Here is a 15,628-nt window from a genome sequence, read left to right as displayed (position 1 = left end):
CCAAAATTCTTTATTCACAATTGGCATAGTAATGTAACCTTCCTTAATTCATGTTCCCTTTTTAGCTATCACTTTTATTTTCTTATCCGTACTCTGTATCACCGCCGTCCTTTTCATCTTCATTTACTTTGACAACAAATTTGATTTGTCAATTTGTCATTTAGCAATTTTAATTCAATAATATTGACAAAAAAAGGCAAAAAAAAAAAGGATCTATTTCCATAATAATGAGGATTCAAGATGTATTAGATGGTTGTATAGATGGTAGTTGCGTAAAACTAGTGGATTATGAGAAATAGGAAAAAGAAGGTAAGAGAGAGAATAAGAATTTATTTTGTGTGGTAGTCGTTGTTTTAGAATGAAAAACTAGTTGTAGTTGTAGATTTTTTTTTGTAGAATTTTCTATAAGTGAAAGATATTATAGTCATTTTACTACATGAACAGAGGTTAGTATAATTATTCAAACTGAAGGGAGATGAGTGAAATTGTGAAAAATTTCAGGGAAGGTTTCTGAAATTATCCTTTAGGATATGCATGAATTTTTGACTTATGTCCCCAGACATAGTTTAACTTTTTTTTTTTTTTTGTAAGAATAGGGATAGAAATTAATTAAAGCTTAAGAGTTTACAAGCTGGGATAAGTAGAGTCCCCTACGATCATCATTCGAAATCCTAAACAAGGGCATAGGGGGGAGGGGTACAAAATAAATTCTTCAGAAGTTTCAGTGTCCAATTTTGCCAAAAGGTCCGCACATCTATTAGCTTCACGGAAAACATGTCTAATAGTACAGGCTTGAAAGCTCTGCATGATAGTCCTGCAATCAGAAAGAAGAGGGGAGGCGAAGTGAGTCTGACAATTCTTAGTAAGTAGCTTATCAACTAAGATTTTTGCATTCAATTCTATATGTAAGTGCCGGATGTTAAGAGATTTTGCTAGGGACAATCCGTTCCTCAGCACCCAAAGTTCAACTGTTGTATTCGTGGCCTATCCCAGGTTTCTAGTGAAGCTTGAAACCCATTCTCCAAAATGATTCCGCATAATGCTTCCTGCTTCAACTGGACCTGGGTTTCCCAACGAGGACCTATCAGTATTCAGTTTAAAAGAGTTGAGAGGAGGTGGATCCCGGCAGATAGGGATCAGCTCTTTAGAACGAGATGTCTTGCTAGTGCCAGGTCCCATGCTGAGATATTCATCGACGGTAGCTAATGTATCTTTAGCTGAATCTCTGAGAAGGGTATGTGGCTCAAACAGCAGCATATTTCTCTTTTTCCACAATATCCAACAACCAAAGGTTATTATAGTTGCCCACGGTAAATGGTAGTAGGGAAAAATTGTGGAATTTGAGCAAGAGCTCTTCAACCATTTATGAAGGAGCTAGTTCTCCATAAGCCACAATTGGTGTGGCAGGGACAATTTAGCCCATAAAATTGTTGCTCTCTAACAATGGCCAAGAACATGAAAGATGTCTTCATGAGTGAGATTGCATGAAGGACAAGCTTTCTCTTGTAGAATATTTCTCCTATGAAGATTACTTTTGGTAGGGAGTTTGTCTCCACATGCCAGCCAAAGGAAATTCTTGACTTTATTGCTTGAATCAGGTCTGTTTGGATTGTGAATTATTAGAGATATTTTTACTGTAGCACTTTTTATGATGTGATGTATGTGAGATAAAAAGGTAATTGGGAAGGTAAAAAGGTGTATTGGAAATTGTAATGATGATGCAAGCAAATAAATTTGGGGAAATAAAGCCCAATCCAAACAAACCGGTACCAGATTTCAGGCTAAACTACCCATTAAGATTGGCTTTCTATCGGATGGAATCCTCCATATTAGTCCATTGCTACCTTGGAATAGCCCTTATTATATGAACAATCCTCTCTAATGAGATGAAAGATAGTTGGTTTAGATTCCAAGTGGAGCCCTCGCCAATCAAGTGGTTAACTACTAATCTATCTATCCTTTCATCAAAAGGCCTCGAGATGAGTAGTCTTAAAGGGCCTAGGCCCATCCAATCATCCCACCAAACTTTGGCTAGGATTCCATTCCCAATAGTTCATCCATGATCCAACCCCTTTAGGGATAATATCAGAAACCTCTCCTGAAATTTCTTTTAATATCGTCTAACACCCTTAAAATTTTAAAAATATCACTTATCTCTCATACTTTTGTTATTTGTGTACAAAAATTTTAAACATCTTAAATTACCCTTCTACTTGCTAAATAAAAATGTTCCTAGATCACTTTATTTACTTCAAGAAAATTACCATTTAAAAAATAATTTCTAGTAGTACTACCACATTATAATACTATAGTCCATAAAAATATATATTTAAAAAATATTTGCAAAGAAATATAGTTGACTAATTTTAACTTTATATGCTCAAAATCGATTTCTTATGAACTTTATCTTTTTTTTTCCAACTTCTTCTTAACTCGTGCCCAAACTTTTGAATTGTACTGATCATTATAAAAAATAATTCAAAATAAGCAAATAAATCATACCCCACTCTATCACAATTATAAATAGTAAAAGATAACCAATTTCAATTTATTATAATTTACAAATAGAAAATTGCGTAGTCATCCAAAAAATAAGTAAGAGAGAATATTGGAGAAAAGGAAAAGAGAAAAAAATGACTTTTGTTTCCTTTTTTTAATTTTTAGCTCCGTTTATTTGATATGTGAATTATATTTCAAGTGAGAGTTAATATAGTTTTTTTGCAATTACTATGGGAGGTAAGTATGAGGACTTGTGAGGATTCGAAAATTATTTTATATTTTATCTTATTTCTTTAAATACGTTTTCTTTTAATTTACTTTATTTGCCTTAATTTCTCAGATACTTTTATAAGTGAGTCAATATTTTTATCGTTTTTCTTCTATAAATTAGTACATGCTAAGTTCGTAGTGCATTATGGAAATGAGACCTATTAGTGAGGTGTGTAATAAATTTGGTGGACAAAAATGGGTATTTTACAAAAGAGATTATGTGATTAGAAGTGTTAAAAGTGAATTAGAGGAAAACAATATAGATTAGTGATTAGAGACAAAGAAAAGACAAAGAGATAAGCTTGAAACCCTAAGTCGCCATTTGTCGACGATCTAAACCTCTCTTGACCAAGATTAGTCTTTGACTTTATCTTAAAAAATTGAAGCAAAAACCTCTTGTCAGGATCAAGCGCTTACCATTACACCAAAAGCTATAGCTTTTAGCGAAGGCGCAACTTTATTTCCTTAACCACAATGGCAGCGCAAAGCACCGTACCACGCTCGGCCAGCATGAGGGGCTGCACCCCTGGGTGCCACGGGCTGGGCGGTTAGTCCCTTCGAGCCGGGATCTGAGGGATGTTGCTGATTAGGCCAACAATCCCTCCCCCAGCAACAGCCAGGGAGACTCGAACCCGCGACCTCGCTCTGATACCACTTGTCAGGATCAAGCGCTTACCATTACACCAAAAGCTATAGCTTTTAGCGAAGGCGCAACTTTATTTCCTTAACCACAATGGCAGCGCAAAGCACCGTACCACGCTCGGCCAGCATGAGGGGCTGCACCCCTGGGTGCCACGGGCTGGGCGGTTAGTCCCTTCGAGCCGGGATCTGAGGGATGTTGCTGATTAGGCCAACACCTCTCATTCTTACCTTGCTCTTGGCTGAACCTCTAAGGAGAGAAAAGAATGAAAAAAAACTCCAATTTTCAACTTGATTTCTCACTTGATTCCTTTAGAAATTCATCCTAAAACTCTAATCCAATCCGTAGGAAGTTGTATCAAGGAAGGAGGGAAAGCTTGTGTAGAGTGATTTGGGGAAAAGAAAACTCTGTTTGCATTTCTCCTTAGGGTTTGAAGGTATTCATGTCAAGAAACTACATTTTTTCTTTTATTTTACACTTGAATGGATTTATAACTTGATTATGGTAGGTTTCATGAAAAATTTCATAATTTTGTGAAGTAGTTCGAAATTTCCAGCATTGATCGAGAAATTCTAGTTTGGAAATGCTAATTTCAGTTTTGCTATGAGAAATTTTCAATTTTTATATGTACTTTTGGTTTCAATATATGAATTTTCAACTTTTGTTTGTAAATTTCAATTTAAGGTTCAATTTTTCAGTTTTGATATGGTTATATGTGAGTTAGGTATATGTCCAATTTAGTTAATTTTGTGGTCTAGAACAAGTACCCCTTATATGTTATAACTTGTGGTTTTGATTAAAGTTGATTCGCCATGAAATTAAACTTTGAATTTGCAGAAGAAACTTAAAGAAATTAGGGGAGATGCTGCTAGTTTTGTTTTTTTTTTTCCTTTCTTGTGATGTAAGTGAATAAGAGTGAGGGTGGAGGTGTGATTTTTGGTCTGTTTGGACTTATGTTACTTATGGTTGCTTGAATCCACCTTGGTTGTGACGCATAAGCTGAATTTTTGTCAAAAATCATATATGATACAAGGAGGAAAGTAATGGTTGTTTCAAGTGTGTTTTCTAGTTGTACTTGTCCGACTTTAAACTCGACTTTGGTCGTTTTTCTTTCAAATGTCGTGTGTATATTTTATGTATGTTTTGCTGAGTTTCATGAGTTATAAATACATAATTTTTTCCTTTGGTTGCTCACGTTTTTTGGGTTTAAATGCTATCTTTTCACTTGAAAATTATATTTGAATCATTGCCCCAATATGTATTTGAATTTTTCCTTGATTCACCTAAGTTTTGGATGGTTAGATCATAATATTTTTTATCTTGGTTGCTCTTAGGGTTTGTCGGTAAACAAGAATAACCGGGAAACAAACGTCTAACATTGTTCTGCTTTGAACTGGTGAGTGTACCACCTACATGACTTGTTTCTTAGGTGAACTACTATGTGATTGAAAGTTATGATTGTTTGATCGTGACTTTGATTTACTCTTGGCTGGACGGGGTGTGTACCTTATCACACTCGACCCCACTTGATTGGTGATTGTTCTACTGTTTATTTGGAATCTATTACTTGTGTTTGATTTGAATGTCATTAGGAACATACTATCCAATGATTACACTGTGAATTTGAGTCCAAATCTCATTGGTTAGTTAATCGAATTGAACTGGCAAGGGTTTGGTCGAAATAAATTGATAGGCCGTGGGAAAATTGTTATTGATTCACTGAGTTCTGGTTTTATTCCGAAATTTGGTATACTCGAATATTACCTTCACTGTTTGGTGTTTGGGCCCGATAAAGAGAATGAATGGTGGACAGGAATTGGTGTAAAGCGGTGATCCACAGACAATGTTTCTGCTTCTCTAAATGTTGATGGAGTGTCAACGGGTTTGGATCAAACTATTGCGATTGGGAATTTAGCTCCCGAGATCAAACTATATCCTTTTACCTGAATCACTCTATGTTGGTTGTGGTGTTCGTTTGTCTCTTTAAATTGGTACTTCTGTTTGATAACTTAATGACCGATCTATGTGATTTTATTTTTTCATTTTATTTCTGACTGCATGACCCTATGGTATCTTATTGAACTTTCAAGTGTGAAGATTTGGGTTGGTGATTTTGGGAAGAGTTTGAACTAGTACTAGACCTTAGGCGTTTTGTTTAAACTCTTCTGTATTAGTAAATCTCATATGTACTCATGTAAGATTGAATACTTTGACTTGTGCTCTTAGTTTGAATCGCTAGTGACTCTATTATATATAACATTGGGTTGTGATGTTTTGAAGTTGTGTTGTTCTGAAGTTGTGTTGTTCATTTTAGGTAGTGAATCCTGACGAGAGTTGGATAGGTAATCCACTAACCCTTGGGGTACGTCCCAGGGGAAGATGGGCCTGTCACAGTAAGTGATATTTGTATAACTTTAGGGGTGTTAGGTGATATTAGGAAAATTTTCAAGAGAGGTATCTAATATTATCCCAACCCTTTATTATAAACTTCCTTCCTAAGGTAAAGAATTTTTTGATTGATGGAACCCTGTCTTGATGATAGCACTAATTTCCTTTGTTGCAAGGATTGGGGCTCTTTAGTATACCTATGGCATAGAATATGGCTCCAAGGTTGCTGTTGGGTGTGCCTTAATCGCCAGCAAAGACCTGCCCTTGCTACCTTGTTGACGTAAGAGGTTTTCGTAGACCAAGTCCCCCCTGACACGTTGGCATAGTAACAGCTCCCCAGCTGACTAAGTGCAATTTTCTTTTTTCAGGGGTGGAGCCTCATAAGAAGTCACACTGGATTTTATCTATGGCTTCACAAGTTGCAGTTGGTAGCGGGGTGCTATGGGCAATTGGGCATAGAAGGAGGAGATGCCCAAGGTAACTTGTTGGATGACTGCTTTCCTTCTAGCAAAAGAAAGGAGACTAGCTTTCCAACCAGCTAAGTTTAGACCGAATCTTGTCCAAAATGAAGCTAAATGATTGGCTGGAGATTCTAGAATGAGCAATGGGAATTCCTAAGCATCTTCCAAGTTCTTCAGTCTCATCAATCCTCAAGAAGGAAGTTATTTGGGCCTTGAAGTGTGGGCTCACATTTTTGGAGAAAAAAAAATCCTGGACTTGTTCAGATTAATAAATAATCCAGATCTTAAGCTGAAATTGCCAAGGACATCCTTCACTCCTCTAATAGAAGCTTCTGAGCAGTTGGAAAAGAGCACCATATCGTCTGCAAAAGTGCAGTGGGATAAAAGGGGACCATTTCTTCCTATTTTGAGAGCTTCCCATTTTCTGGTCTCTAGAGCTTGTTCTATGCTTTTTTCCGAAATCGGTAAATAACACACACACCCAATTAATTTAAACAAACAGTTAGTCGAAAAATCGACCCTAAAGCAATTTAAGGGGACCTACAAAGAACCACTGTTCAGCCAATTGATGACAGAACAGGGTCCCTGTGGACCTTAAACCTACAGTAAAGATCCCACGATCTTTTGATGTGGGATAGGAAGCCCTAACTCCCTTCCCTCGCGCACATCCTCACCATGTGAATGGTTTGTTTTTTTTGAAATCGGTAAATAACACACACACCCAACTAATTTAAACAAACGCAAGAGTTAATAAAAAAATCGGCCCTAAAACAATTTAAGGGGGACTCACAAAGAACCACTGTTCAACCAATTGGTGATAGAACAGGGTCTCTGTGGACCTTAAACTCAGAGTAAAGACCCTACGGTCTTTCGATGTGGGATAGGAAGCTTGTTCTATGCTTAGAGATAAGAATTTCGTGCATAGGATGAAAAGGTACGGTGAGATGGGGTCTCCTTGCGGGATACCTCTGGTGGGGTGCAACCATTTCAACGGGTAGCCATTGAATAGAATTGCCAACCTAAGGGAAGACCTAGTTTAGTTGATAGCAACGGGTGGCTGTGATATACCTAATTCGACTCTCAAATGCTTCATTTTTTTTTTTCCTTTTTTGCTCTTCGACAAAAAATTTAGAGTCTTCTTTAATGTATTAAACTGTAACTTATCGAAATAAAACTTGGAAGGATGAACACATAATACAAGATCATCAAGTTAAATTAGCATGTTACTACTTTTCCTTGAGTGATTAGTAAGAATTGTTTTTCTTATACAAGTTCAAAACATGAGAGAAATTTTAGATTGATAATCACTAATGCATGTGCATGTACGTGCATTTTCTAAGTAATTTAGAGGTTTCTATACAAGCTTACCATGAAATTGTTTCATATATATAATAATAAAGCTTGTGTACGTAGTTTATACTCCTTAATACTCCATCTTTTCTACATTTATAGTAGTTTTTTTTAATATAAAGATATGTAAATCATTGTGTTCCATTGGATGAATTTAGAGATGTAATTTTTGAATTTAAACTATTGACATGGTAAATTCGGCAAAATTGGAAATCAACTAATATTGTATGTTAGCTTTAGAATTGACTGGTTATTTCAGAACACCCAAAAAAAAAAAAGGAAACATGACATTAAAAAATGGACCGTGGAAGTAGTTACCTAGAGCACACTGCCACGAGGACATCACCATATGGAACCTCTTAGCATTTATGTCTATATATACTTCCGTGACCTATGGAGGACTGATATCGTTTACAATCAGACGACTCAACGAGATATCCTCCATCAATTACCATCAGGGTACCAGAGCTAAATCTGACAAAATATTATTGCCTTTGGCCCATGATGATCATTGCAATAGAAGGTCATGAGTTCTCCATCAACCATCAAACTGAGAAGCTTCGTTATCAATTGCACACTGATCTGCAACATGAATGGTTCTCAATCCACGTCGTAAAATAGGGAAGAAGTTGGAGTTCAAGGCCAGGATGTTGTCCTGAGCAGTTTGAATGGCAGTGCCCTCCCTGGCCACCTTCATAAGCACAGGATCCGCCCGTCTTGGACTAACAAATCTCAACACTATCGTAGTGCCAAAACACATCTAACGTTAAAAATGAATAACCTCGTCTTTTCAAGCGTTGATGTCCGGTCCAGATCAAGGACGTTGTTGGCGTGGTTGCCAGGCGCTTGTGTTTCTTTGAGATTCCTGTATATCATTTGATTTTGCTCATTGGAACTGATACAGTAAACAAGCATTCGACGGTAAAGGAATGACAATTGATCCCCAAAAAACACCCACTTTCCACAATTAACATCAATGCACAGCTTTGAATTTATGTCCATTTGGGTTTCGCATAATCTTGACAACTGAATCCCACGTAGAGGGTCTGCACGGATTCAATTTTATGTCCATTTGGCTTTTGCATTTTGATGGAAACGAGCGTTGAAATCCATCACTGCATCACTAGCTTTTCACCTTTCAAGTTGACAACGTGCGACTAATGATTTTCGTTATCAAATTGAGCCTTAGTTAATTAAATCGAGGCTGAAATTTTCATTAAGGCATGGTTCCTTAACAACCTGGTTAAGCGGCTAACAACTTCGAACTTTGAAGCTTGAGCAGAGACCGGGATTTTACTTTATTCTTTTAGTTGGAGAAAAAAAAGTCATCAGAAATTAAAAGCATAGTGGCAATTATTTAATGCAAATACCAGGTCAGGTTTGGATGTGATTGTCAAAGGCTGTTACTAGTTGATTGAGCTCTTCAAAGTTTTTTGGGTATTAAAGAAATGATTCTTGAAAGAGAACCATATAAAATAAGCGGTCAAGTTCCAACAGGAGAGGTTTCAATTTTGTTTATTGTTGGGTTGATAAGATAAGCTCAAGAGGTTATGTCTAAGCAGCCATGTTATACGTTGACAACTTATTATATAAAATTCCAATTACCCTAATCTCAATTCAGTGGGTGCTTGATGCTTCATCAACTTGAATCTAACCCAACAATTAACCAGCAAATCATCCAAAAGAAAAAGGTAATCAATTTGGGCACAAATTTGTAGTTTTTCTCAAGTCCATGAAGTGACTGACTAATCCTGGGGCATTGATTTGGTCCATATTTTTCTTAGAGCTTTTTTTTTTTTTTTTTTTTTTACCGTGATTCAATTTTTGCAGAAAAGCTCTACTGTTGTCATATTGCTCCTGTTTTATGCCTGGATGAATTTTGCGTTTTAATTACCAACTGATCATGTTTCCAGGAAATTGGGATCTAAATTTACGACAGAAGGGAGTTCTTGACATCTACGTCTTAATCAAGATTCTTGCTGTACAATTGCAACTTGAGGGAAAAATTGATCAGAAAACTAAACAAGAACCTAAAAAGTCATGCTGACTTCTTGACCCAACCCAACTGGTGAAGACAAAATTAAAATGTCATGTTTCCTGCATACTTTTGCTTGGATCCATGTAGTCCATGCCTTTGAAGTTAACCCACATACTCATCTCTAAATTCACATTAAATACTTGAAGATTTTAAAAATCTAAGACACAGAAGAAATTCGTCTTCCCTGTTGGAGCCGTACAGCAACTAGGGTCCTTTATTTGAATTTAAGACCAAGGTGCCCCAACGCAATTATATCAGGGTTGTTCAAATATACACATCAGGGCATCAAGCAGTTGTATAATTGTTGGGGCACAAGAAAAACAAGGTGGTAGGAAAAGTGATAAGTGGACTTAGACTTCAGCTTTTAATACATTACATAGCTTTATTATTTCTTTATTTTCTCACATCTCTCTGGTAATCCAAATTGGAGTATAGTTTGATTTTAATACAAGTGGTATAGAGATAAAATGTGCAAAGATTTTTCTGTTTTCACTTTCTGTCTCACCTTTTATTGTATAGTCGTTTGTGATTCACAAAACACTTATCCTTTTTTTCCCCTTTAACTTCTAATAATGAATCTCGCCGTGAAAAACAAAATACAACAGGTTAAGACAATGATATATATATATATAATAGAAAAAATTAATAATAGAAAATTCATGAAACTTCCGTATTTCTCTTAGATTTTTTTTAGTTTGGCGTAAATTGTTTCTTGCCCTGATATTTGTTATCAGAAGTTAAGGAAAAAAAATAATGAAATCAAGTGTTTTGTGAAGCACAAATGACAATATAATGAAAAGTGAGACATGAAGTGGGATAGAAATTGGGATAGAAGATCTTTCGCAGATAAAATGGTTCCCAAAAGATCATGGCCAAGATTTAATTAAGAAGTTTATAATGAATTTCGTAATGCAATTGAGGTGCGAATCAATTAATACAAATTTTTTTTTTCATATACGACAAATTTTTGCAATATAAAAAAGTTGATGGGACAATGTGGAGATATCAATATCTACCTTGCTTCATTATGAACGGTTTAGATTTCTCGTCCCCAACTTGGACTTGGACCGGAATAAAGATATCCATCCTGCTTCTTTTGTGACTTTGTCATGTACTTGGCTCATCTTTCGACGTGCCAATTTTGGCTATTGCCTATTGCACCCGTTAATATATAAAATTACCATATGCAAAAATGTCAACGGTTATTACGTTTAAAAAACATATATAATCTTTGAATGGACCACAGCATTTGTCATACTCATCTAGCTAAAGTCGTCAACTTGTTTTGTTAAGCTGATCAAACCTTTATATAAAGTACAAACTGCCCTGTACAACCCACCCTGGCTTTTTTTTTTTCTTTTTCTTTTTCCCTTCTCACCTAACTCTCAAATTTTAACTGAAAATTGAAGAAGAAGAAGCTAGACAGAAAAGATGAAGCTGATTTGGTGTCCTGAAATAGCAGCAAAAGCTTATATTGACACTGTGAAATTCGTAAGCTATATATACAGTATTGACATGGAATGTAGCGTCAACTCCATTCATTTTTATGTATTACATTGTTCCTCAGTTTCTAAAACGTTAGATCAGCTTCCGAAACTCAATTAGCTCAGGCTGTAATTTTGAATCAGTGGTGAGTAGTCAATTTGATAAGGCGGTATTTGGAGGAAAAAGGAATAAATTTAGCTACATGTAGTCGTTTCTTGAATTGTGATTCTTGACTACGATTAAACATTTATGTTGTTTTTTTTTATAGACATAATTAATTTGTAATATTGCAGTGTGGCCTTTCCATGGAATCCAGTGCTCCAGAGTTGATATCTGCAATGGCCGGTGGATGGAACGCGAAGCTAATCGTCGAAGCGTGGACTAATGGTGGCGCTGCCCCAAAAAATAGCATCGGTCTTGCAATCGCCGCTCGTCACTCCGGTGGAAGGCACGTATGCATTGTAGCTGATGAAAAGTCAAGACAAGAATATACTTGTGCCATGCAAAACAGGCCTGCAGGCATAGCATTACCGGAAGTCATGGTAGGAGAGGCCGAGGAGTTGATGGGAAGACTAACTGGTATTGATTTTCTGGTTGTTGATGGCCATTGCAAGGATTTTACCAGGGTCTTTAGTTTTGCCAAGTTTAGCCATCTTGGTGCAGTTTTAGTATGTAAAAATGCTAGTAGAAAGACCTTTTCTTGGTTCAGATGGAATAAAGTTCTTGATAGTGCAGTCAGCGTCGTGAATTCAAGAAATCTGCCAATTGGGAGTGGAATTGATATCGCATATGTTGCAGGTGAAAAACGATGCTCAGGGAAAGTCACCAAAGGTTGGATCACGCACATGGATCAGCAGTCCGGAGAGGAGCATGTTTTCCGCAGATAAAACAGGCGATTTTAATCATCTTAGTAGTCGTATTTAGTTGGCTTAATTATCCATGTAAACTTCCTTACCGGAACGAAGGTAATCAGGCACTTGAGAACATGGCGGAGACTATGATGGTGCTTGAAACAACTTCTGATAGTAATAAACCCTATGCTTTGGCGATATATATAGTAGCAATATCATCAAGTTTTTGCTTTGATGCAAAGAAACGAATTAATCCATATATATTGCTTTTATTCCTTGAAGTTCATTGCTTCTAGGTAGAGTTGTTAATCGAGTCGAGTCGAGTTCGAGCACATGATAATTCGAACTTCAAAAGTTATTCAAGATCGACTCGTCAAACTCGATTGAAAACTAGAACTCGAGTTCAAAATCGAGCCAAGCTTAACGAGCTGAATCGAGCCCTTATCGAAAAAAGAAAAGAGGGTAAAACTATCAGATACATAATGCAATTACAATAATGCCCCTACTGTTTGAGCTTATCGAGCTGTTGGCGAGTCGAGCATAGCTCTGCTCGTTTAATAGACGAGTATATATACAACTCGAGCTCGGCTCGTTTTTCTCAGTAAACGAGCCGAGTCGAGTAGGGTCGAACTCGGCTCGCGAACTACCTGATTTCGATTAACAGCTCTACTTCTAGGCAAGGAACTGAAGTCTCGTAACTTCAGTTAGGATAAGTGTACTGTTCTAGTCTAAGGCAAAATATGATGGTCTAAGAACGTCTAGAACAATTTTATGTGTGTGTTATACAAGGTTAAGTATTAATGCAACACAATTATCTACAGCAAGAATACTGTGCTGTACAGTATTTTGAACCATCATGGATGGAGGACTTCTTGACTTAAACAACTTTAATGGGGAATAAAATGGACATCGTGTGCATTTTCGTGGATTTAGACCACTTTTCCTCTGCATTCTCGATGGCAGAAACTGTAGATTTTATTTTTGTTTACTGTAAATTGGATCCTAGTAGTTATATATATTGGTTTTTTTCTTTTTTTTTTATTTTGTTTTGCACTTCATTCCCAAAATTCACAATTTTAATTGGAGAAGATTTTAGAAACTGAAATGATACTACAATTTATGTAGGCATAGCTGCAAAAACTACCCCTGAGGTTTATGATCATTTCACTAGCGCACCCAAGGTTTTAAATATTACATCTGACTTCCCTGTTGTGAGTTTCAACGTAGCAAAGTCAGCTCCTCTACATAAAAATCAAATAAAATGCTAAACAGTTTAATTCCTGAATGACCCTTTTGTTGCTGATGCAAAATTAATACAACAATTTAATTAAAATTTGTATTCAAAATGCAAAAAGAAAAAGAGAAAGAAAGAAAAAAAGGCAATCTTGAAAATTTGTTTTAAGGCAGGCCACAAAAAACCGTCTAGGTCTTGGTAACAAAGCCATGAAGAAAAATAAATATCTAAATCTTGATACTTGTATATATTTAGACCCCTAAGAAATCTAAATCACAAATCTAAGTTAAAAAAAAAAAAGGACTCGAAATGACAATATAGAAAAAGGAAAAAAAATTGATGCTCATTAGCAATAACGAAGTTGCTAGGCCACATGACCACATTTCATAGCATCTAAAATAGGTGAATTGATGATCAAACTTTAGAACATCTAAAAATAAAATGTCTTTAGACTTTGGCATCTTGAACGAGTCTTTCCAAATATCAAGATTTATTTATTTATTTTGTAATTCTCTCAATAGCATCATTAGAAACTACCTCCTCTACACTATTTGCAACTTGACATAGAAAATTTCTCAAGATAACGTTTCCTTCTTTTCTGCTGCATTTTCAACTTGTTATAGTATTAATCTTTGATGTGTTACGTAAGGCTGATTTTGAAAAGTACGCAGTACATTGAGGTTTCTGGATTTATCTCTTTCATTTAATCTGATGAGCCAAAATCAAGTCATTCTCAAGCTTGGCAACTAGATGGAACCGTGCAGTAAATTAATTTAACTAACAGCAAGAAAGAGATTGCTGAGGTTTAAGTTTTGACGTTGGAAATAAGGCACCAATTTTTCCTAGTTAGACCATTAAAAAAAGCCTCTTGTATACGTTGGCCTTAGTACAGCAACATCAACGTGTAAAACACTCTTCATTAGTCCTGATGGCTGATAGTTATTGATTAACTTCACGTTATCAAGAAAGATACATCAAGATTCCAGACATGATATAAACTTATTAGTCTTAATATCATAATGAAAAGTTGATGTAGGCAATTAATTAAACGTCATCAAAGCGTGGATTGAAATCAAATCAAAGGAGTTGGTAGTTTTACATGACTCTGAGATCCTCTAATATATTTCCCGAGTCATTCTCTCATGCTTGATCACCAGGGACTATTTACAGTCGACGTTGAAGATGACCTGTAAAGAAGCTATCTAAGCCGCAATTTGGTCATGATAGTGGTGGAAGGTGGTTCTGTAAACGTGTTCCTCGCCAGTGATTTTGTCAACTTTCACCACCCAATTGCCTTTCTTTCCAGCCCCACGAAACTTTTCAGCCGGTGATGATGAAGATGATGGTAATCTAGTCACCAATAAACCACCTCCAATAGGTAGCAGATGAGCTTTGAAACTATCTATCCATGGTTCACAATGAATGGCGTTGTAACCTACAAGACATGCTTTCTTCTGATGCAAACACTTTTGTGCTGCTAGTAAAATTGATTCGTGCTCATCCATTTTGCAATCAACGAGCACAAAATCGGCATCTTGATATTCATTTAGCAACAAAGACCGTGCATCATCCCCTACAACAAGCTCAATAAATTCAGCATAACATCCTAGAGCTTTTCTTGAAGCATGCAACTCATCGAGCCCTGGTAAAATACAAACTGCGCAGCCGCCGGTTTCGCGTGCTGCAGCACCTAAAGCTAGTGCTGTGGATCCGGCACTGCCTGCACAAACCATAACCATGAGTTGTGAATTGTTGCCTGCAGCAAGGGCTGCAATGTACTCTGAAACATTAGGCTCCTTCCCCCTTTTGCCCTGAAATGTTAAGGAGCAACTAGTAAGCATACAAAGACAATGAAGTTATAAGTCATCACAAATTCAAAGCTTCAAATGGCTTACCATCTTAAGGGTTTGGAGATAAGCTTTTGTTGCATGTTCAGCAGACCAAGAAGCCATATTGCTTTGTCTAGAGCTCTACTTAGTTTAGTAATGTTTTGTTACGAATTGAGGTGCTTCTTGGATCATATATATATATATATATGAAGGAAGATGAAGGAGACAGGGATGAAACTCTACACTTGCTACAATAAGCAGTGAAGAGTAATTAATTATTTTTGCATGGGGAAGCAAGCATCTAAGGAAGGTTTTACTTAGAAAGATTCTGGAATGCCAACTGGCAGTTGCTTTTAATGAGATTTAAAAACTCAATGCAAGATTAGATCCCGGGCTAAGTTGAATTATTTTATTTGTTTGTTTAATATTCCCTAGTAAAATATAGTATGAAGTTTTTTCATTTTAGGATAACGATAGGTAAAGATGGATTTAGAATAATTGGACATGCAAGTGGTTTCGTGGTTGATGGCTGGAAAAGTCAGTGGAGTAGGTTAGTGTTTGTGTTTGTGGCGTTCATCAGGGA

The 15,628-nt window shown here is 36.4% G+C and overlaps 2 protein-coding genes across 4 annotated transcripts; one reads left to right on the top strand and one right to left on the bottom strand.

Moving 5' to 3' along the window:
• The first annotated feature begins 10,976 nt into the window (after positions 1-10,976).
• LOC113729529 (uncharacterized) lies at positions 10,977-12,254 on the top strand. 3 transcript variants are annotated; one of them, XM_072081416.1, is made up of 3 exons: positions 10,977-11,137; positions 11,425-11,710; positions 11,930-12,254. In XM_072081416.1, exons 1-3 carry the CDS (start codon positions 11,078-11,080, stop codon positions 12,016-12,018), a joined length of 435 nt encoding a protein of 144 aa, XP_071937517.1. In that variant the 5' UTR covers positions 10,977-11,077; the 3' UTR covers positions 12,019-12,254. The 3 variants fall into 3 exon arrangements, with proteins under 3 accessions (XP_071937517.1, XP_027109620.1, XP_027109621.1); XM_027253819.2 differs by having other exon boundaries at positions 11,425-12,254; XM_027253820.2 differs by having other exon boundaries at positions 11,137-11,276; positions 11,425-12,254.
• A 2,002-nt stretch (positions 12,255-14,256) lies between these two features.
• On the bottom strand, positions 14,257-15,263 carry LOC113728749 (uncharacterized). The gene is made up of 2 exons (XM_027253112.2): positions 15,112-15,263; positions 14,257-15,027 (listed from the first exon to the last, which is right to left on the bottom strand). The coding sequence occupies exons 1-2, from the start codon at positions 15,166-15,168 to the stop codon at positions 14,419-14,421; spliced, it is 666 nt and encodes a 221-aa protein (XP_027108913.2). The 5' UTR covers positions 15,169-15,263; the 3' UTR covers positions 14,257-14,418.
• Between the last annotated feature and the right edge of the window lie 365 nt (positions 15,264-15,628).

This window comes from Coffea arabica, chromosome 2e (genome assembly GCF_036785885.1).
Source record: "Coffea arabica cultivar ET-39 chromosome 2e, Coffea Arabica ET-39 HiFi, whole genome shotgun sequence".
NCBI classification, from domain to species: domain Eukaryota; kingdom Viridiplantae; phylum Streptophyta; class Magnoliopsida; order Gentianales; family Rubiaceae; genus Coffea; species Coffea arabica.
The sequence above is the reverse complement of the archived record's forward strand: the minus strand, read 5'-3'. Positions and strand labels throughout refer to the sequence as shown.